Source organism: Hippocampus bargibanti, linkage group LG11 (assembly GCF_051943395.1).
Source record: "Hippocampus bargibanti isolate YZ-2025 linkage group LG11, ASM5194339v1, whole genome shotgun sequence".
Taxonomy (NCBI): Eukaryota; Metazoa; Chordata; class Actinopteri; order Syngnathiformes; family Syngnathidae; genus Hippocampus; species Hippocampus bargibanti.
The window spans coordinates 500658-523290 of NC_142744.1; the positions used below are offsets into that span (position 1 = coordinate 500658).

Sequence of the window (22633 nt, forward strand, 5' to 3'; positions counted from 1 at the left end):
GCAACCACACGCATCAGCGTTCACTCAACCCAGAAGTAACTCAAATAGATAGAGAGCTAGCTAGCCAGATAGCCAGCTAGGTAGCTAGTTAGGTAGCCAGCTAGGTAGCTAGCTAGATAGCCAGATAGGTAGCTAGCTAGGTAGTTAGCTAGATAGCCAGCTAGGTAGCCAGCTAGGTATCTAGCAAAATAGCCAGCTAGGTAGCTAGCTAGAGAGCCAGATAGGTAGCCCGCTATATTACCAGATAGGTAGCCAGATAGGTGGCTAGCTAGGTAGCTAGCTAGATAGCCAGTTAGGTAGCTAGCTAGATAGCCAGTTAGGTAGCTAGAACTCCCATCGGCTGAAAATCAAAAGAGGATAACTAATAGCTAACTAGATTCAAAGGCAGTCAGCGGATCATCAAGAGAAATGAGAGCGACGTCGCCGTCTGTTGGTGTGTTCATCTTTTTAAAATTTATTTCCTGATGAATATTCACATCACTGGTTGACGATCACAAAGAAGATGGCTGCCATGGCAAATATTCACAATGACGGACGGGGGCATCGGAAGATGAGCTCTAGCTAAAAAAAGATGGCCGTGAAGCGGCGGTGAAGCGCAAGCGTACGCACGCACACGTGAATCCAAGACGGCCTTCGTTAAAAGCTAACAGGGATGCGCAAATGGGTCCAAAACACTTTGAGGGGGCGGCCATTTTCATGAAGAAGAAGAACAAGAAGAAGAAGACTGAGATGGATGCAACCATTTCGGAGTGTGACGGACGCTCCTAAAATGAACCTTTGCGGTTCTGAGAAGCTAGCTAGCTCGGTAGCCAGCTAGATACAGTGACTAGCTAGATAGCTAGATGATAGATAACTAATAGCTAGCTAGATAGCAAATATATAGCTAGCTAGACAGCCAGCTAGCTAGTCAAACTGCCCTCGTACAGCACCAGCATGAGTAGCCATTGCTTGGATTGACCTTAAATCTGCGCCACGACTTCTCCAAGCCAATCCGTATCGTAAAGCGTCGTCAACGCTCTCTGGCTCACAGATATTAATAATAATGATGATGAATACGTTTCATTTCTAAGCGCCTTTCAAAACTCTCAAGGTCACTTTCCAGTCACAGGATCAGTTTTTCTGTAGGTGAGCAGCAGCAGCTTATAGATACCAATTAGATAGCAAATATATAGCGAGCTAGGTATCCGGATAGCTAGCTAATAGTTAGCAAGTAGATAGCTAGGTAGCCAGCTTGATAACTAGCCAGCTAATTGTACACTTTCTGATCGACTAGCCAGCTAGCAAGCTAGATAGCTAGCCAGATAGGCAGAAATCTAGCCAGCTAGCTAATAGATAGCCATTCACTCAACCCGAAACTAATTCAAATAGATAGAAAGCTAGCCCGCTAGCTAATAGATAGCTAGCTAGATGGATAGATAGCCAGCTCATTTGATGACAATGCTTTGATCTTACCTTGAAATGGCCCTCTCGTTTCCTTCATTTTGAAACGCGAGCTAGCTAGCTGCGTCCTAGCTTAAATTGTCGCTTAAATGGTGCGATATGAATACAAGCTGTGGCGCTAAAAGAGGACTACCAAGCGTGACGAGCTTGCCGTTGACGTCCTTGACGCCGGTGCTCACGAGCGGTACCATGTGACGCGGGTTTGACGGACAAGACGACGAGTGCTCTTTTCGATGGCAGGAAAGGTCAAAAGGTCAAAGGCGCCAGCGTCGGAGGTCGGCGGCGCCGTAGCGGCCGAACCCGGACGAACGGGAAATGGCGGACGGACGGACGGCGGTTGGCGTGGGTGCGGCGGGAGGCAAGGTGGAGGGCGGGGCCTAAAGGAAGCCGCCGTGGGAGGTGGCTCGGGGCCGCTGGGAGGCGGAGCCCCAAACTCAATCTGTTGGAGAGAAGAAGATGAGCATCGCGTCCGCTTTCCAAACGGCGTGCTGGTGCACCCACTTTTTTCGGCAACGCGTCTGTCCATCGCAAGGGTGTCCCTCAGCCCGTCTCCCCCGAAAGGAGGGGGCGTGGCCTCCTTGACCCCGCTCTCCTTGGCGAAGCCTCCCGGCGCTGCCGTTGCCTTGGCAACCGGCGGCGCTCCTGCGCTCGGGATGCCGTTTGGGGGTGACGGCGTCTTCTGCGTTGGCTCCAACTGTGGCCAACATGGAGAAAGAAAGACGCACGTTCATGCCTGCTGTCAATCATTCCGCGATGCCATCTAGTGGTGATGATGAGCAAGCGCGCAATGCCCAATGGGAAGTTGCTTGTCAAATGAGCGGTGTCACGATTCGTCCGTTGGATGAAATGAAATGTCAATCAGAAAGTGGACAATTGGTCCTTCCCGGTGTGTTTACATCATGTTGCTCACTTGAGCTGTCTAGCTAGTTATCTCGCTGGCTACCTACCTAGCTATCTATTTCCTATCTATAAGTTATCTAGCTGGCTACTTAGCTAGCTATCTATTTGCTATCTATTAGCTAACTATCAAGCTAGTTATCTAGCTGGCTACCTAGGTAGCTATCTATGAGCTAGCTAGCTGGCTACCTAGCTAGCTATATATTTGCTATCTATTTGCCATCAAAATCAGCTATCTAGCTAGCTAACTAGACATCTACCTACTAGTTATCTATTAGCTAGCTATCTAGCTAGTTATCTAGCTGGCAACCTAGCTAGCTATCTATTTGCTATCTATGAGCTAGCTATCTGGCTACCTAGCTATATATTTGCTATCCATAAGCTAGCTAGCTGGCTACCTACCTAGCTATATATTTGCCATCTAGTTGCTATCTCGCTAGCTATCTATTTGCTGCCTATTTGCTATCTAGTTGGTACCTAGCTAACTATATATTTGCTTTCTATTTACTATCTAGTTGCTATCTAGCTAGCTATCTAGCTAGTTATCTAGCAGGCTAGCTATCTATTTTCCATCTATTAGCTAGTTAGCTCGCTATATATTTGCTATCTAGCTATCTATTAGCTAGCGAGCTAGCTTTCTTTCTATTTGAGTTACTTTCAGGTCGAGTGAACGCTGGCGCGTGCGGCTGATTGTTATAATGAGTCAGCTGACTTTGGGAAAAAAAAGGTCCGTTTTGGAAGCGACTCGCGATGGGAATTCGGAGAGTCGATCGGTTCTTGCACCTTGTGTCCGTTGGTCTGTCCCACGTTGTCCAATGAAGCAATCTTGGACTTGGCCTTGATGTTGAGCTTATGCGAATCAATCTTGACGTCCCCGCCACCTGCGAGGAACGCGTCCGCATCAGAACCACGTCCACCTTGGGCAAGTTGGACAAGGACGAACGGCGAGAGAGACAACCTGGCTTGTGCTTGAGGTTGTCCTTGGAGCCGCATTTGGACGTCACCTTGCTCACGTCCACCTTCTTGTTCAGGATCTGCACCTAAGATGTCCAAAAACAAAATCGAACATTCCGTGACTGCGAATACCCACTCAGATTCGAGCAAGGATACGTCTGTGTAAGCTCTCAGTGGTACAGGACCGGTCCATCGATGAAAAGATTTCTTCGGCCGTCATCTGCACTTCTTTGACCGGAAGTACCGGATGTTTCGCTTCTCATCCAAGAGCTTTCGTCAGCAAACTAAACATTTGCTGGTATCTCTGGCCCTATATACAGTATATATCCCGGAAGCGGGTAGATGGGAGGCTGGCTAGCTAGCTAATAGAATGCTAGATAGCTAATAGATAGCTGGCTGACTAGATAGCTAATATGTTTCCTGACTCAAATAGCTAGCTAGTTGTATTGCTAATAGCTAGATATATAGCTAATAGATAGCTTGCTAGCTAGATAGCTAATACTGGAAGGTCCATAACTCCAACAGCTAAGTATGTGGGTTTTCTTGACTAAATGTCAACTGATAAAGTTAATTTACCGATGCAATCTTCAAGTCAAGTAAGGAAACTAGCTAGCTAGCTATCTCTCTGTTAGCTAGCTGGCTAGCGAGCCAGCCAGCCAGCCAGCTATTATCTGGCTAGCTAGCTATTAGCTATCTGGATGGCTATCTATTAGCTATGTGGCTACCTAGCTAGCAAATTGAATCAGGAAACATCAGCTATCTAGCTAGCTATTGGCTATTAGCTGTCTATTTTTTTTTGCCAACCTTACCCTCCCCGCCCTCCATTTTTAACACCCCCTTTGCAAAACGTTTGGACCCTTTTGACCCCCTCAAGTGCGGCGACAGCGGAAATCATGCTTGGGGAGACACGTGGTCGAGTTAAGGCACACCTTAACTCTCAAGACGATGAATGTTCCACTTTCACATTCATTCGTCACCACAGAAGAAGAAAGGACACAAAAACGGGAAACTCAGCAAGGTCAACGCGGCTCTCCGGAGTTCGTTTTTCGTACCTCATCTGGAGAGCTTCGTCAGCGAACTAAAGTTGTGCTGGTAACTCTGGCCCTATATCCCTAACGGATGGAGGTGGCCGTGCCAGACCTCTGCTCTGATAGGTTGGGGGAGCAATGGACCTCATTAGCCAATCTGATGACCTCCATAGTTGTATCCCTGGCTCTGGTTTCACCTCATTAGCCAATCTGATGAACTCTATTGTCCTATACTTGGCTCTGATTTCACCCCATTAGCCAATCTGATTACCTCTACATTCTGGGAACCTCTATAGTTGTATCCCTGGCTCTTGATTCACCTCATTAGCCAATCTGATAGCCTCTTTTGTACTATCCTTGGCTCTGATCTCACCTCATTAGCCAATCCAATGACCTCTATTGTTTTATCCCTGGCTCGTGATATCCATTTGCTATCTATTAGCGCATGTAGCTATGTAGCTGGCTATTTATTAGCTATATGGCTATCTAGCTGGTTAGCTAACTGTTTAGCTGGCTATCTATTTGCTATCTGTCTATCTAGCTATGTAGCTGGCTATTTATTAGCTATATGGCTAGCTATCTTATTCGCTAACTGTCTAGCTGGCCATCTATTAGCTATCTGTTGGCTAGCTGGCTGGCTTTCTATCTATTTGAGTTATTCCGGGTTGAGTGTACACAGAAAAAAATGATCCTGTGACTGTAAAGTGACCTTGAAAGTTTTGAAAGGCACTTAAAATGAAATGGTATTATTTTATTATTATTATTTTGAACTCTTTACTTACATTGCCACCCCCAGGGACATGTTTGATATTGTCCTTGGAGCCGCAGCGGGACGTGACATGGCTGAAGTCCAGTTTTTTGTGGACTATCTGAACCTAAAGACAGTCGGGGGGCAAGGTGACACATAGGCAAGCCAGAAAAGGAGGTGTTAGGAGAGTAAGTGAACACAGACAGACAGACAGACAGACAGACAGACAGACAGAAGAAAGCAGCAGAGAAGAGCAGATCAGCAGTCGCTGCCCCGTCGCTGTTTCGGTGGTCCCATTCAAAGTCCCCCCCCACTTTTTTTGATAGAATGGAACGTTCCGAAGATGAGTGTGAAACATGGCGACGGATGTGTGTGCTGATGACGTGTTTACTATTCAGTCATGGAAACGTCGCGGCGGCCATTTTATAGCCGTATACACATATGGGTAACATCCGACTTACGACCACCCGTACTTACGACCTCCTGCTGTCCTCCTTAGCCAAAATCTTCATCCCAACATGGATTGTTTGTCTTGACTTGTACGTGTTGACTAGCCCAAATCAAACGTATGGCTAGCCTCCCTTGAAACCAGGTCTCCCCATACCCGCACTCCGACCGGCACACCGAGCGGTCTCGAGGGAGCCCCTGAAAACCAATCGGCTCCCATCGCCTCCCCAACACTTTAAATCCCTCGCTGGAACACCTTTGGCGGGCGCGGCGTGCGGTGCGGATGCTTATGTGAATACGCGGGTGTCACTCTGGACTCACTCTGGCCTTGGAAGGTTGGCACGGCTCCGCCGTCTTGTTGTTGTGGACGTCGGAGACCTACGTTGGGAGACATTCCATCAATACATTTCCCAATCACCTTGCGTGGAGCCAGGATGACTTTGCGGTGTTACGGCGCCGTACGCTTCGCCATTCGTCCGCAATCTTGGAACGGACGTTTTTCAGGTTCGGCGTGGGCGCGTTGACGGGCCGGAGGGTCCGAGGGGCGCGCGGCGCCGCCGCCGCCTTCTTTTCCGGAGCCGTTTGCTTGGGCACGGGGGGCTTGGTGATGACCCGGCGGCGTTGGCTCGGAGCGACTTGGCCGTTAGCCGCGTTAGCCGGCGTCGTCGGGGAGGTGCCGGGGGCTGGTCGCGGACGGGCTGCGGAGACACCGAGCGCTTTCAGACCCTCGAACGGGAAGTCTAGGACAGAGACTTCAACGGTGGGCGAGTCAAGGCTTCATCTGGACTTGCTTTTGGGTTTCACGGCCAAGGCAAACGTGGCCCGTGACCCAAAATGACTTTGACGCCATTGACACGTGGGACCCAAAGCGCCTTTAGCGTCTCACCTGTTGCTTTGTTTTTCTTGCCGGCTGCCGGCTTGCTCTCGGCCTTCTCCTTCTTGTTTGCTGTGCGAAGGAAGCGGCAAACAAACGTCAACCGCGGCGGCCAATGTCGGGCGCTCTGCTGCTTAGCACCACCCGTTTCATGGAGTGGGGGGAGCATACGTATCGCCCAAAACTAATATCTTAAAAATGTGTCTGTGTGTAAAAAAAAAAACTCCCCTCGAGTCTTCTAGCACCGATTTTGACCAATCAAGGTCAGCTCCTATGAGCCGCTTCGTTTGTGAACGACACATCTCGTGTGTGTGTGTGTGTGTGTGTGTGTGTGTGTGTGTGTGTGTGTGTGTGTGTGGGCCGTGATTTTCTGTTCTGTTTGAGGGTGGTCTCTCTAAGTGATGAAGAGAAAAAAACGTCCCCAGAAAAACATAAAAACATGCGCGTGTGTGTGTGTGTGTGTGTGTGTGTGTGTGTGTGTGTGTGTGTGTGTGTTGTGCGTGTTTTTGTTTTACCATCAGTCTTGGTCCCAGTGGAAGCCGAGGAGTTGTTCTTATTGACAAGAGAGCGAGTGGCGGGAGGTCGTCCATTTTCCGGAGTCTGAAACGGAAAAGAGACGTCAGGTCTCTGGCCAGACCGCATTTTCTTCCCCCCAAGCGTTTCACAAGGTGTGAAACGCTTTCTTACTTTTGCAGATCGGGCGGCCATCGGAGGCCTGCGGGCGGCGGTGGGCGTCGCCGCCTTTGGTGGGAGGGGACTTTTTTTGTTGGGCGGGGTCGCGGTTGGGGAGGTGCGCTTGGCTGAGGAGGCCCCGCCGTCAGTCGGGAGGGTGGAAGGGCGAGACTTGGGTGCCGCGGTTTTGGACCGAAGCGCCTCGGCGTCAGGGCCGGCCGGGTTCTTGGCGGCGTTGCCCGTCGGAGACTTGGCCAGCGGTCCCTCCGCCCCTTTCTCGTCCTTCCTTTCCGTTAGCTTCTTTTGCTCTTCCTCGTTGCTCTTCTCCGGCTTGTCCGTCTTGTGGCCGATTTTGTGGTTTTTCTCAGGGTCGCTCCCGCCTTCTTCTTTGAGAATCTTCTCGGGCTTGAAATTGTTGTCGGGGCCGTTGCCTTGGTTCCGCTTCTCCGCTGTCTCCTTCTTGTCCTCGTCCACTTTCACTGAGAACAGAAGAGTGACAAAATGAGCGCCGGCCTATTTGACTTCCTTTTCAAAAAGGCGCAATTGCAAGGTCGATCGTCAAGATCGACGTTTGCGCCAATGAAGCGCCAAGGATTCTTCGGGGGACGAACTAAAAGGACTCGTGGGACTCCCGTCCAGCCCTCCCGCGGCCTCTTCGGCCATCGGGTAGGAGACCGCGGAGTCTCCGAGCCGAGACCGGCAGGCTCAAGGACACGTTCTGCCACCAGGCAGTCAGGAGACTCAACTCCCTCCCAGCCCTGCCCCCCTGCCCCTTCCCACTGCCACACTCACTGCACTCTGTGTACACGCTACACTATTTTTTTTTTCTGCAAGAGCTCACTTCAACCTTTTTTTCGTTTTTTTGCATGACTACACTACGTCACTTTACATACGGCACTACCTCACTTGACATGCACACGGCACTAACATGAGCAATTGAAATGCTACTTACTGGGTGCTGCGTTGACGGCGGCGTGAGAGGGACAAACAGAGAGAGAGAGAGACAGAAAGACAAGATTAACAATCACAATGTGTTTCTTCAATCCGGTGGGTATTTGGGAGGGGGGAGGGGCGCCCCCTGCCGGTCTCGCTAAAAATTGGGGTCGGTCCGGCAACCAAAACGCATGCGCGGAAGCAGACGAATGGAGGCAAGTTGCTGCCGTACGCAAGCGCGAAGGACTTCCGCGCCAGTCGCACTCTTCCCTGTAGTTCACCAACCTTCCAGCGGGGGCGGAAATGGCCATTGCCGCAGCTCGGGGGGAGGAAGAAGAGGGGAGGCCAACGCAGGTGCGGACCTTTGCCGGGAAGCGGACTCTGCGCTTTCAGAAGCGGGACCGCCGAGGCGGGCCACCGTGGGAGCGGCGGGAGGGGCCGCGCATGAGGCCAAGGGAACCGAAGCGGCCGATTTGGCATTTGGGCTTTGGACCACAGCGGAGGACGAGACGTCTGAGGCGGAGGAGGGTCCCGAAGAAGTGGCCCGTTGCCAGTCGGGGGCGGAACCCGGCGGTGTCCGGAGGACGGCATCCAGAAAAGCCACCGGGCTCAGATCGACCCCCGCCGTCCAATAGTCGCCGGCGGCGGACATCGGGTCATCTCGGACACCCGCCGGAGACCAATCGCGGGTGGGATCGGTCACGGTCGCGGCGATCGGCGTGGGTGTGGCCTTGAATTTTCCAGCAATGTCAATGGCCGCCGTCCGGCTCGGGGCGGACGGCGGCTGCCGGGGCGCCCCCCACTCCTCCGGAAGTCTCGCCCGACTTTTCAACTTCTTGCCTTTCACTCTCCCGCCTGGCCCAGTCTCTCGGACTTCCCAATCCAGGGCGTCTACCCCCCGGTCATGGTCCTCCTCCCCGTCGTCCTCCCGGCGGTCCTTCCGCTTCGTCTTCTTCCGCCTTTGTTGTAGCTTGCCGGCGTCGGCGCCCGATCGCCCGGGACTGGGCGGGTCCGAGGCGGAGGAAGTAGAACTGCTGCCTTCCACCGAGCCGCCGGGAGAAGAACGGGTAGGAGCTGCCAGGAAGGGGGGGGGGGAGCTTTCATAATAATACTAATAATAATAATGCATTTCATTTATAAGCACATTTCAAAACTCTCAAGGTCACTTTACAGTCACAGAATAAGTTTTTCTGTGGGTGAGCAGCGGCAGCTACACGTGTCAGCGTTCACGCAACCCGGAAGTAACTCAAATAGATAGAAATATAGCTGGCCAGCTAATAGATAACTAATAGCTAGTTAGTTAGATAGCTTATAGATAGCAAATATATAGCTAGCTAGGTAGTCATCTAGCTAGCTAATAGATAGCAAATACATAGCTAGCTCTGTAGCCAGCTAGATAACTAGGTAGATAGCTTATAGATAGCAATTAGATAGCCAATACATAGCTAGCTAGGTAGCCACATGCGCCAGCGTTCACTCAACCTGGAATAACTCAAATACAGTAAATAGAAAGTTAGCTAGCTGGCTAATAGGTAACTATTATCTAGCTAGCTAGATAGATAGCTAATAGATAGCAAATAGATAAGAGCAGGAAGCAGTCACACGCCGTGTCGGAAAACAAAAGCAAGGCCGTCGCCACCCAAAGTCCCGTTGGACGCTCGCTGGGCGGAACCCTTTCGGGGAGAAGCGAACCCCCCGTCCCCCGTCCCCCGTCCCCCCGTCCCCCCGTCCCCCTTGCCCCGTCCCCCTTCCACGATGCCACAACGCGTTCCCGTTACCTGGACTGCGATCCAAAGTATGGCTTCCGGCACCACCGGAAGAAAAGGGCTCCGTTGGTTTGAAGGGGTCGAGGCGGGCGGGGGGGCCGACGCCCGCCTGGCCCAAAGGCGACGGCACGCTGGTCTGGAACGGGGCCAAGATGGAAGCCGTATTGCACATCGTTCCGGACTGGGAGAATCCTGGAGGGGCCAAAACATCCTTCAACCCGTCATTCTTCTTTTTTTACAACATTTGAAAAACTTTTAGAAAATTCCCACAATTTAAAAAGTGAGCAGCGGCAGCCACACGTGCCAGCGTTCACACAACCCAGAAGTGACTCGAATACTGTTATGTATCATTTTACTTTTTTTATTGTTACTTTTTTTATTTTACATTTTATTGTTATGTGCTTTGTTTTATTGTTTTTATTGTAAAGTGTCCTTGGGTGTTTTGAAAGGCGCTTGAAATAAAATGTATTATTATTATTATTATTATTATTATTATGATATAGATTTGACAGCTAGCTAGCTGATAGATAGCTTGCTATCTAGCTAGATTCGATACCTAGCTAACTAGCTAGCTGATATTGATTTGACAGTTAGCTAGCTAGCTGATAGATAGCTTGCTATCTAGCTAGATAGATTTGGTAGCTAGCTAACTAGCTAGCTATCAATATAGAGTTCAATCTAATAGCTAGACAATAAATAAATAAACAAACACATGCGCTTCTGGTGTCAAATTTGACTTTGCAAGAGGTGAGAGGCAAAAATAAGAGAACCTGGAAATGTGTCGGGCGTGTTGCTGTCCCGGGTCGTGTTGTGGTTCCAGCGCTCCGCCATCCCGCCCGTCATTGGACCTGGAAAAGCAAAAGAGAGGTCAACTCCGGGGTCGAAAGGTCACACGGATGTGGATCCTATCCTTTGAGGCGGCGGTTTTTGGATTCTTTTTATTGAAAAAGAAAACACCAAAGGCGGCAAAATGGAAGCGCAAAGTGGCGAGGGATCATTGGATCCATCAAGTCCCGAATGAAAACCTTTTGGCATCAAGCAAGCTAGCTATTAGCTATCTATTAGCTGGCTAGTTAGCTTTCTATGAGTGGGTTGAGTGAACGCTGGCGTGTGTGGCTGCTGCTGCTCACCCACAGAAAAACTGATCGTGTGACTGGAAGGTGACCTTGAGAGTTTTGAAAGGCGCTTAGAAATGAAATGTATTATTATTATTATTATTATTATTATTATTATTATTATTATTATTACCTGACAGATAGTCGCTAGCCAAAGATGGCTGTCCGGGTGGGTCTTGGTGCCCAGCCGCCAACATCGCTGATGAAGTTGTGCCGAATCCTGTCAAAGAAAAACACCAAAAGGAGACGCTTGACCTTCTTCGGGTGTTGTTCGGGTGTTCCGAGTGACTGACTTGGCGGTGACAGTTTCCTTCCGCCATTTCATCACTCTCCTATATTCGCTAACCCCCCCCCCCGTGACATTTGGACTCATTTCAACTTTGATAGTTCAAAAGCAGAGTGTAGACTGCAAGGTTAAAATATCCCATCAATCAGGCTCCACAAATAACCCGCACAAGCCATCTGTACAATTGATGCAAAAAGCAATCAACCCAGCTAAACAGAACACAATTGATGAGGAACAAGATAAAATGATGGCAGAGAAAGCACCGACAAAGGATGATTCCTCAAGATGGTGAACGAAGAAGGCGATGTTCCTCATCAAGTTTTTAATGCTGCGGCCAGTCCATTCTATCAAGCCATCAACGACCACAAACGACAATAAAACAAGTTTATTAAACAGTACAGTTTATTTCTTTCATTATAATACCATAGCACATTTATTATACATCAAATAAGGTATATTTTGTGTAGTTTTAAGGCTTAGAAAATAGAACATAGAAAGTAGAAAATGATGTTTTATGGGGACCTGGGAACGGATTATTCTCATTTTATCGGTTTCCTATGGGAAATTAATTTTTGGGATACACACTTTTCACCTTATACACTATCTGGGAATTAAGTTTGTAAGCCAAGGTATCACTGTATAATAATAATAATAATAATAATAATAATAATGCCATTTCCTGGCGTATGGCGACTCACCACTCTTGGCGTCTTTTCCATCCATCAAAGGTCGATAGTCGCTTTTGGTGACGGACTCTCCCACCTTGTCGTCAAAGTTCTCTTTCTGCAGCGAGCTCATAAAGTCTGTCTTCATCAGAGGCTCTGCGGGGGGTCCGCCGCCGCCGCCGCCAGCCAGAGCATCTCGCAGGCTCAGGTCCATCGTCTTTCAAGTCAGGAGAGAAAAATGGAGACGCTCAAAAACGCAAATATGGCTCAGAGGTAGCTTGATTGGTTCCCAGCGCTGACGTTACCCAATGACAGCACGATATCCCATGATTGACGGCCATGTCAGCCCCGCCCAGCACCCCCGCTCCCCCCTGTGTATATTGAAATGTTTTGTTTTTGCAGATTCGGCTTACAATAGCTAGCTGGATAGATATTAGCTATCTATTAGCTATATAGCTAGCTATCTGTTAACTATCGATCCAGCTAGCTAGCCAGCTAATAGCTGGCGATCTATTGGTTGGCTAGCTAGCTAGTTGGATGGCTATCTATTAGCTATCTAATAGCTAGGTAGCTAGCTAGCTTTCTATCTATTTGAGTTATTCCGGGTTGAGTGAACGCTAGTGCGTGTGGCTGCCGCTGCTCACCCACAGAAAAACTTATCCTGTCACTGTAAAGCCAGTCAGATAGCTAGCTAGCCAGCCACAGCTAATAGACAGCAAATAGCTAGCACATGATAATAATAATCGTACATTTCATTTCGAAGTGATTTCAAAACTCTCAAGGTCACTTTACAGTCACAGGATAAGTTAGATAGCTATCTATTAGATCACTATCTAGCTAGCTAATAGATAGCTAGCTTGATAGCTAGCCAGATAGATAGCTATATGTACAACTCTGTCAATAATCAGTTCGGAAGGACAGAAAACCCGATCCTGTGACTGTAAAGTGACCTTGAGAGTTTTGAAAGGCGCTTGGAAATCAAATGGATTATTCTTATTAAAACACTAATGATTCTTCCGACTTTCAATGGCCGTTATGTGTGAAGGCTGAATGATGATGTAACCAATGACAAGCAAAAAGCTGTGCATGTCTACGGTGGTGGGGGGGGCGTGTTGGCATTGGGGGGGGGGGGGGTTGCGAGACAGCTGTTGAGCTCTGAGAGATTAAAAGCCAGGGCGCTATTCACAATCCCCGGCCGCCTTCCAGCGTCCAGCACGTCTCCCGCCCGGAAGCTAAAGCTAACCAAGCGCCTGCGATGTCATCATCTGGTCCTCGTAAGCTCTCACTCAAACCACGGTGGAGGGGGGGGGGGGGGGTACAATGCTGTCGCCGTTGGCGACAGGGGACTACCTTTCGCTCGCGCAAGGGCGGCCGTTTATTATAATAATAATAATAATAATAAGAATAATAATAAGAAGAAGAATAATAATAAGAATACATTTCATTTATAAGCGGCTTTCAAAACTCTCAAGGTCAACTTTACAGTCACACGATAAGTTTCTTTCTGCGGGTAAGCAGCGGCAGACACACGCGCCACCGCTCACTCAACCAATAGAGAGAAAGCTAGCTGACTAGCTTGCTAATGAAGAGCTAATAGATAGCTAATAAATAGCTAATAGACAGTCAGATAGCCAACAGCTAATAGGTAGCCAGCTAGCTAATGGATATGGATAGCTAATAAATAGCTAATAGATAGCCAGATAGCCAACAGCTAGACAGCTAACAGCTAGCTAGCTAATGTATAGCTAATAAATAATCATAATAATAATAGATTTCATTTATAAGCGCCTTTGAAAACTCTCAAGGTCACTTTGCAGGTACGGGATATGTTTTTTTCTGTGGGTGAGCAGCGGCAGCCACACGCGCCAGCCTTTACTCAACTTGGAATAACTCAAGGAGATAGAAACTAGTTAGCTAATTGCTAGCCAATAGATAGCTAGCTAGCTAGCCAACCAGACAGATAGCTAATAGACAGCAAATAGGTATAACTAATAGGTCAGAATCAGGTTCATCTTTATTGCCAAGTGCGTAGAACACACAAGAAATTTGTTTCCGGTCGAACACGCTGCACTAGTATCATCATCAAAAAATTGCAAAGAGGCACTATGCACTTCTCTATGGGTTACTGTTTAACGAGTTAATGGCTTGGGGGAAGAAGTTGTTTAGATAGCCAACAGCTAGCCAGCTAACAGCTAGTCAGCTAGATAACTTTTGTCCTTACACACACATTCTGGGAACCAATTAAGTTCCTAAACTGAGGCATCACTCTATCTCTTTTTCTGGCTGCGTACGCTCAACTACAAAGGGCAGCTATTAGCCAAGGTTGGTCGCTATGAAGTCGCGCCATCCGGCGACCGGCCAAGGCTCGAAATGCGTCTTTGAGGAACAATGCGGCTGTCCGCCGGCATCCGCGTGGCGCTGCCTGTCCCTGCCCGATACGCCGCCGGAGTGAATAAGGGAGCCCATTTTGCCACCTGCTCAAAAGGGACAAGGCGGCCATTGTTTGCTCCGCCGACGCCTTTTTGGTAGCCGATGGGCAGAAATGGCGCATCGGGACAAACGCCCTCCACGACCCCCGTACAAAGCGCTAGCCCACCCGCACGCTTGATTGGTAATCTGAGAGGGATTGAATCTAATCCCACCAATCCCGCCCCTCCCCCCCCTCCTCCGCCATATCATCATGTCAAAAGACACGTCACATACGACGAGCGCGTCCACCTTGTACGCTAGCCAGCCACGCAAAGCCCTTTGCGCTATTTCAAAGATTGAAGTCAACGATGTGTACGACGGCCATCTTTCACGGCGGTACAAATCACGTTGACATACAGGCAACAATCGATTTACGACTTTTGACCGTTGCGACCAAGCCGTCGTAAGTCGAAATCCATTCAAAATGTTGAATAGAGACTCGGAGGCTAAATGACGCGCTAACTGCCCCCTCTGATGCCATCACGCGGTCGATTGCTGTGCCAGAGTGAGATGCCGGCTGGCTAGCCAAAATGGTCGTAGGTGTTGCGGTGCCAGGCGTAGAATTAAAAAAAGGGTCTGGAGGTTGTGGTCGTAAGTACGGGTGGTCGTAAATCGAACTGGTCGTAAATCGGATTTTGCCGCTACTTGAAAGATTCCGTGAGCCACATAAACCAAAGAAATCTGAATAGGAAAACTTTCAAATGCCGCAGTTCCCAAACGGGGCCACGTCAACGGTTCAGAGAGGGTGTGCACACTTTTGCAACATCTCCAGTTTGTTTCCAACGAATGACACTCTGTGTCATTCTGTTGTCATGTTATTTGTGATTTCGTTTTTTGACTTCAAGACGGCGCCGCGAGAGTGGCTGCCTTTCCAGCAGCTCCTGTATTTTGTTGTTCTACTTCTTTCTTTCCTTTCCTCTTCCTTGTATAACTTTGCTGCTGTGAAATGTCCATTTCTCCACTGCAAGACTAACAAAGGCAAATCCAAATGCCATGACATGAAAATCCATCGTGCATTTGACAAAGTCACCAAGGAAATTTGGAATTTGCACGCCCTGGAAATGAGGCTGAAGCTTCATGGAGCTTTGTGAAGCTTCACCAAGCTTCATAAAGCGTCACGAAGCTTCACGAAGCATTTCATGGATGACATGCAATGCCTGCAATCTTTTCCCCCTTTGACTTGGACATGAAAATGGCCGAAGAGCAAGATGGTCTCTTCATTTCACAAGAGAAGGCCTCCTAATCATTCCAGAGAAGAAGAGAAGGGGATGCGCCTTTGTGCGCTTTTTTTGGAGGGGGTGCATCATCGGATGACAACGACGCCACAAAAATTGCCACTGACGGGCGCGTTAGAAAGCAAAAAAACACCAACATGGCCACGATCGTTCGTTCGTTCGTTCGTTCGTTCTGCCCGAATCGTTCAAAGCACTTCAGGCAAACGTCAAAATTTGACGTTGAGATGACAAGATCCGAAACTCAGCAATTTGGACCACCGCAACGTCCCGGAACAAAGAAGGAGGAATGCAAGCATCTCATCGGGAGACAGAGACACGCAAACGCAACACGCCCACCGTCGCACAATAACAAAAAAAAAAAAAAAAAGACGCCATCCGACGTGCTGAAAAGATGGCCGCGCGTGTCCGTCCATCCTGCAAAGTGTTTCGTCATCGCATTTCATCGCTCGCTTCAAAAAGGGGATCGTGCGCCGAACCGTGGCAGCGAACGTGACGTCACCGCGCGGTGACCGCTACAAAATCAAGACATCAAGTCACTCACTCACGGTGCAGGTGCGTCTTGTTTTCTCGTGGCGTGTCAGTCAGTCGGAGGGAGATGAAAATATCTTTGTACCTTTCCACGCTTCCCCCCTCCTTCCACACCCCCCCCCCCCCCCCCCGAAAAAATGACAAGTGGGAACCGCCCACAAGAGCCGCTTAAACCAATCGGAAGCGGAGAAGACAAAAAGCCGTTCGGCATCTCGACGGTGCTGCTGCGTTCAAACGCCCTCGGAAAAACGACTTCTTGCCTCCATCCAACCAACCAAAATTGGACTGAGTCACATTTCAACACACCAAATTGGGCCCCCTTTGGCAAAAACACCTTCGGACACCCCCTGTTCTACAGTATAAGTAGCTATCTGGCTAGCAGCTATATAGCTATCTAAGTGGCTGGCTATGTATTTGCTATCCATTAGCTAGATAGCTAGCTATTAGCTGTCTCGCTGACTGGCTGTTGGCTATCTGGCTATCTATTCTCTATTTATTTGCTATCCTTTAGCTACCTTGCTAGTGTTCTCTCTATTTGAGTTCCTTCGGGGTTGAGTGAACGCTGGCACATGTGGCTGCCGCTGCTCACCCACAGAAAAACTTCTCCAGCGACTGAAAAGTGACCTTGAGAGTTTTGAAAGGCGCTTAGAAATGAGATGTATTATTATTATATAAAAGCAGTGAAGCCCCGCCCCTCCTCCCCATTGGACAGACACCCCTCAATCCAAAGTAGGCCGCACAGGCCAGATGTTGGACGTCCGTCAACCAATCCCCAAAAAATCCCAATCCCTCGTTGGTGGGGTGTCCGTGACCTCAATAAAAAAAAAGACCTCCTGCGGTTCGAGAGCTTAGTTGAGAGATTGACACAGTAAAATGCCGTGTGGATATGTGCTAAAGGGTATAATGTAAAGCTAGCTATTAGCTATCTAGCTAGCTGGCTATCTGTTAGCTATGTCCTTGAGAATAATATTATTAGTAGTAGCTACCTATTAGCTAGCTATCTTTCTATCTAGTTGAGTTACTTCTTGGGTTGAGTGAATGCTGGCGCGTGTGGCTGCCGCTGTATCGAAACAAATGGAAGCGACTCGAAAAGCGCCAAAATAGTTTGAGCAATTTGCAAAACAATAATATTGAAAATTCAAGTGGGGGGTGTTGGTTTAGTGATGTTGCCTGCCAAAACTAACCCTGGGGGGTCGGGAGGGGGGGGTGCCCCAAAAATGGAAGATTGGGATGGGGAAATTTGCCAAGGGGATTTGGGGTGTCTGGGTTAGATTGGAAAGGGGGGGAGGGGGTCTCCATGACCTGAAAAAAATAGACGGAGGTCAACCTGAGGAACCTTCAGGATTGCTGTTGTGCCGCTTCTTTCATGATAATAATAATAATAATAATAATAATAATAATAATAATAATAATAATAATAATAATAATAAGAAGAAGAGGAAGAAGAAGAAAAAAAAAAAAGAAAAATGAGAAAAAAATGAGAAAAAGAATAATAATAATAATAATAATAATAATAAGACCATGTATAGTAAGGCGTTTTTTGCCCGAAAAAAATGATCATGTATAAGTAAGGCGTTTTTTTTTTGCCAAAAAAAACCACCATGTATAGTAAGGGGTTTTTAGTGCAAAAAAATGACAATGTATAGTAAGGCAAAGCCGAACGGAAAAGAAGAAGAAGTAAGGCATTTTTAGCCGAAACAAGCGACCATGTTTATTGAGTAAGGTGTTTTTGGCCGAAAAAAAGCGACCATGTTTATTGAGTAAGGCGTTTTTTTTTCTGTCTTGCGTAATGAGTTCCTGGCAGGGCGCGCGCATCAGGCTTGCGGCGGCGGCGGCGGGTTGGCATCCCACTCCCGTCGCACGGCGTGGATCCACTCGTTGTAGTTGGAGACTTTGGTGTAGATGCCCAGCTTGTCGCGGCGTCCGCAGCCCTCCCCCCAGGAGACCAGGCCCACCAGGAACCAGGTGTCGGCGTGCAGGGTGACCATGGGGCCGCCGCTGTCGCCCTCGCAGGCGTCCACGCCGCGGCCCAGGACGCCGGCGCACAGGACGTTCTCCGAGATGTTGTGCGCCATGCGGGCGGCGCACACCCGGCGCCCCACCAGCGGCACCCGGATGACGTTGAGCGCCGAGCTGAAGCGCCGGCTGTCTTGGCTCTCCTTGCCCCAGCCCGTCACCACCGTCTGGGTGCCGTTGCGGTGCAGGATGGCCTCGGCCAGCCGGCGGCCGGGGAGGCACGCCGGCAGGATGAACTCGGAGAAGGGCGCCGGGCTTTCCAGGCGCAGGAGGGCGATGTCGTTGTCCACCGTGGCGCTGTCGTAGGCGGGGTGCTGGAAGGACGCCGCGACCTTCAGCATCACCTCCGTGCCTTCGTCGCGGAAACGCTCGTAGTCGCCTGAGGGGGGCGCCAGGGAGCCTCAACACGCGCGCTTTGCGATCGATCGAAAGGTCCACTCAACGTGCGCGCGCCACTTTCGAATACCAACAATACGGGTAAGATCCCGCTTACGACCTGCTTACGACCGCCCAAACTTACGACCGCCCGAACTTACGACCGTGACCGTCGGACGCTGTTTTTAAGCTATTTTAAGAGGGGGACTTTGTGAGTCATTTAGCCGCCCGAGTCTCCATTCAACATTTGGAATGGATTTCGACTTACGACCGTTTCATCGCAACAGACTCGGTCGTAAGTCGGATGTTACCTGGACATTTAATGTCTAAGCGACTTTCAAAAAAAACACCATATATAGTAAGGCGTTTTTAGCCCCCCCCAAAAAACAAGCATGTACCGTAAGGCGTTTTTGGCTGAAAAATAGGACCATGTATATATTGCACGTATATTGCATTTGTATCCCCCCAAAAAAGTACAATGTATAGTAAGGCAGCGTGCGGCGCGGCGCGGCGCGGCGCGGCTCACCCAGTCTGACTCGGAAGCGCAGGTTGTTCTCCAGGCAGTGGGCGGCCGTCAGGACCCAGTTCTGGTCAATCAGAACGCCGCCGCAGTGGAAACGCCCTTTGGCGTTTTGCAGCAGAACCTGGCGGGAAAAAAAACAAACGGCTCAAACTGATAGCTAGCTAGATAGCTAATATAATGGTTAGCCAATATGATCACCTCTATTGTTTTATCCCTGGCCCTGATTTCACCTCATAAACCAATCAGATTACTTCTCCACTCTGATGACCGCCATTCTTCTACCCCTGGCTCTGATTTCACCTCAAAACCAATTTGATGACCTCTATAGTTGTAGCTCTGCCTCTGGATTGGCTGCATTAGCATGACTAAACCCACGTGGTATGGACCTAAGAAGTCTGTCGTAAGCACGGAAATGGGCGTCGGCCTCTCACCTGCCAAGGACTCTCGCCCTTCTTGCCCACCTCGCCGCCCACCATCCAGGGCATGAGGCCGTCCATCGGCCTGGTGTAGGACGAGCGTCCGATCAGCAGCTGCCCGCACGACGACGACCCTGCGCACCGGACGACGGGTCAGCGCGCCGCGTCCTTTGCCGGCGCCTTGTTTCGCCCGTCACCTTTGGCGACGCATTTCTTGGCGTCGTCGTGTAGCTTGTAGCCGTCCACGCAGCTGCACGTGCGGCGCAGGCCGTCCTCGCTCTCCGTGCAGTCGTGGTCGCAGTCGCCGTTGTTTACGCTGCAATTGGTCGCCGATTGGGCTGAGACGGTCGACAAACGCCAGCAAACGTCACAAAAAGACATTGGATATCCAATCCAATCCAATCCAAAAAGCCGGAATAACTCAAAAAGATTGAAAGCTAGCTAGTGAGCTAATAGTTAACTAACAGCCAATATGTTTCGTGACTCAATCAGCCAGCTAGCCAGCCTTATAGCCAATAGATAGCCAGCCAGATATCTAATAGATAGCTAGTCGGCAAGCCACCTAATAGATGGCTAGCCAGCAAGCTAGCTAATAGATAGATAGATAGCCGGCTAGTTTCCTCACTTGATTTGAAGATTGCATTGGTATTGCATGAACTTTATCAGTTGACATTTAGTCAAGAAAATCCGAATACTGTGATGCTAATCATGCCAATCGTTGCTATTTGGGATGGATTTCTCTCGTGTTGACTTGAACTGACCGTGTTGGCAGTATTTTCCCTCGTATCCCGGCTTACAGTTGCACACGTAATCTTGAAGCATGTCCACGCACCTCCCGTGGACACAGAGGTTGGATTCGCACTGATTCCCGTCTGAAACGCACGCGTGTCAAACACACAAACGGAGACGTCTTGACCTCATTTCGTGCAACGCTGTCGTCATGCCTCACCTCTGTACACCGTCCAGAACTCCAGCTGCAAAAAGGACAAGAAAGAGTCCATTTGTTTTGAAATGACCCAGTGTCCCTGAATGCCTCACCTACGACTCCAAAACTGGAGCTAAGCTAACTTTTTTGAATATGTTACAGGCCTTGCATTTGACAGCTGAATCAATCCAAGCCTTCAGAACTACAGTGACACCTATGCTCACGAACTTAATTGGTTCCCAGAAAGTGTAAGGCAAACCTTTATTTCCCATAAGAAACCATTAAAATGAGAATAATCCGTTCCCAGGTCTCCATAAAACATAATTTTCTACTAAATAAGCCTTAAAACTACACAAAATAGACCTTATTTTATGTATAATAAATGTGCTATTTTATTGTAATTAAAGAAATAAACTGTACAGTATAATAAAGTGGTTTTATTGACCTTTGTGATGGTCATTGATGGCTTGATGGAATGGATAGCTTTTTGCATCAAGTGTCTCAAGGAGCTCTGGGTTGTACATCTTGGAAGTTGTGATATTGCAACAGATACAGGGAGACACACTGGAAACTTCGTGAATAGCTGGTTCCCTTGCTTGTCTTCCCTCTTCAAATTGTACAGATGGCTTGTGCGGGTTATTTGTGGAGCCTGATTGCTGGGATATTTTAACCTTGCAGTCTACACTTTGCCTATGAACTATCAATAAAGTTGAAACGAGTCCCAATTTCACTGTGTTTTCGTCAACCCAAAATCGGATTGCTTCAAGCAACTGGTTCGACGTCTGGAAAAATGTCCCTGTCACAAAGGTCCAAATTTGTTAGCGCTGAATTTTCCCAGGAGTGATCTTACCGTGGCTTCTCGAACCTTGAAGATCTCTCGCGCCTCCTCGAAATCGCAAATTTCCTCCACGCACTCTCGCTCCATCGACGGCGGCTTGAGCTCCTCCAGGAAAGAGTTAGCGCGGCGAGATCGTAGCAGCATGTGAGCCTCGGGCGGCCTGGAGAACACTGAGGGAATAGGGCGCGAGCGCCATGGCGTTTCATCCCGGCCCCGCCTGACTCACCTGATAGGCTGAGGGTCGACGCCGCCCAAGCGGCGAGCGTCAGGCAGATGCAAACGGCCCACCGGCGCATTGTTGAGCAGAACCTGCGAGCGATCACAACAGTGCGCTCGGAACTAGGGCTACAAAGATGGCCGACCAAAACCACAGGGATGACGTGAACGCAACTGTCAAATGCCTTCTGATTTCGTGGGTAGATATGAGGCTTCTGATTGGACGGGAGGACCCTTTTGTGAACTTTCAGCAGATGATCCAAACGGATTTTTCTGCTCCAAGCCCAAATCAAGTCCACCGAGCGAGCGCCTTACCCCATCGAAACGGTCAAACAAATGAACTGCTTTGGCTATTTTCAAGTTGCGATTCCTTTTCCGACCCAAATCAACTTGCGATCCGGTTTCAAGTCCAACCACCTTGTCGTTGACTTTGAATCCAACCAATGTCGGGGTCTACATTCTAATCAAAAGCACCGAATTCCAAAGGAGATCTCTCCGATTCAAGAAGAACCGAGACACCGAAGGAGATGGAGGCAAGGTCCTTACTTGCTGGCGTTTTTTCAGCGGCGCTTTGACGTCTTGGGATGTGGTCGTGCGTCCGAGCGTCTTCTTGTTTGTGTGGCGTCAATGAGTGACCAGCGATGTTTACAGCGAGTCCACAGTCTGCGCTGCGTCACTGTCAACACGGTAGCCCCCCCCCGACCCGCCACCACCAATCAAGTACAAATACTTGCTTAGTGGACTTGACTCTATGATCGGAGAGCTGAACTCAACTGGAGGATTCGGTTTGGTTACTTTCCACTTGGTCATCTTCTCATTGTCATCCGGCAGATTCCATCTGTTTGGTGTTCATGGGTAGCTTGGTAGGACCCAAAGGAGAGTGTGGAGGTCTGGGCTACCCAAGTATGTGGTTGATGTTTGACCATTGAACGTGTCAACCTGTCAAATCACGTTTTTTCAGTGAAACAGGAAATTCCAGGAGAAACTGACATCTGGGGTTCGGTTCCTAGGGTGTCTAAGGTCCAAAACCTTTACTCAACAACTCCTGTATCGTTGAAAGGGATTTTCAGTGGACAGTTTGGCAAAATATCCATTTTGTAGTTCCACCAAATCAAAAGATATCTTCAGTGATGAGGGCATCAAGGAAGGAGTGAATAGTTCCCACTGGCGATCAGAAGAACCACCCCGGATACTCGGAAACATACGTTAATTCAGTCTGCAGGAACGATGGGGAACCAAGAACAGTGGTCCTAGTCCCATAGGCCAA

The 22633-nt window shown here is 49.1% G+C and overlaps 2 protein-coding genes across 2 annotated transcripts; both read right to left on the reverse strand.

Moving 5' to 3' along the window:
- Window positions 1–434: 434 nt before the first annotated feature.
- Window positions 435–12386, reverse strand: LOC148890989 (uncharacterized). Its single transcript, XM_089009232.1, is given in 16 exon segments — window positions 435–1879; window positions 1942–2134; window positions 3121–3218; window positions 3296–3377; window positions 5102–5194; window positions 5836–5892; window positions 5977–6212; window positions 6401–6460; window positions 6904–6988; window positions 7076–7539; window positions 8013–8301; window positions 8304–9067; window positions 9772–9951; window positions 10530–10607; window positions 11008–11094; window positions 11859–12386. Coding segments are annotated over 16 exon segments (2952 nt in total). The 5' UTR covers window positions 12040–12386; the 3' UTR covers window positions 435–1874.
- Window positions 12387–17798: 5412 nt separating this feature from the next.
- On the reverse strand, window positions 17799–22052 carry LOC148890990 (vitamin K-dependent protein C-like). The gene is made up of 9 exons (XM_089008978.1): window positions 21913–22052; window positions 21377–21459; window positions 21163–21320; window positions 20337–20361; window positions 20149–20259; window positions 19585–19725; window positions 19403–19521; window positions 18975–19092; window positions 17799–18452 (listed from the first exon to the last, which is right to left on the reverse strand). Exons 2-9 carry the CDS (start codon window positions 21444–21446, stop codon window positions 17872–17874), a joined length of 1323 nt encoding a protein of 440 aa, XP_088865104.1. The 5' UTR covers window positions 21447–21459; window positions 21913–22052; the 3' UTR covers window positions 17799–17871.
- Window positions 22053–22633: the final 581 nt, after the last annotated feature.

Bases quoted from the DNA above. Each gene is read 5' to 3' on its own strand.
- LOC148890990 (XM_089008978.1), bottom strand. From the start codon at position 21,446: ATGCGCCGGTGGGCCGTTTGCATCTGCCTGACGCTCGCCGCTTGGGCG. The intron at 19,726-20,148 runs GTCAGTTCAAGT...CGACCGTCTCAG, and splicing joins GGGAAAATACTGCCAACACG to CCCAATCGGCGACCAATTGC. The intron at 19,093-19,402 runs GTGAGAGGCCGA...TTTTCCCGCCAG, and splicing joins AGGGCGAGAGTCCTTGGCAG to GTTCTGCTGCAAAACGCCAA.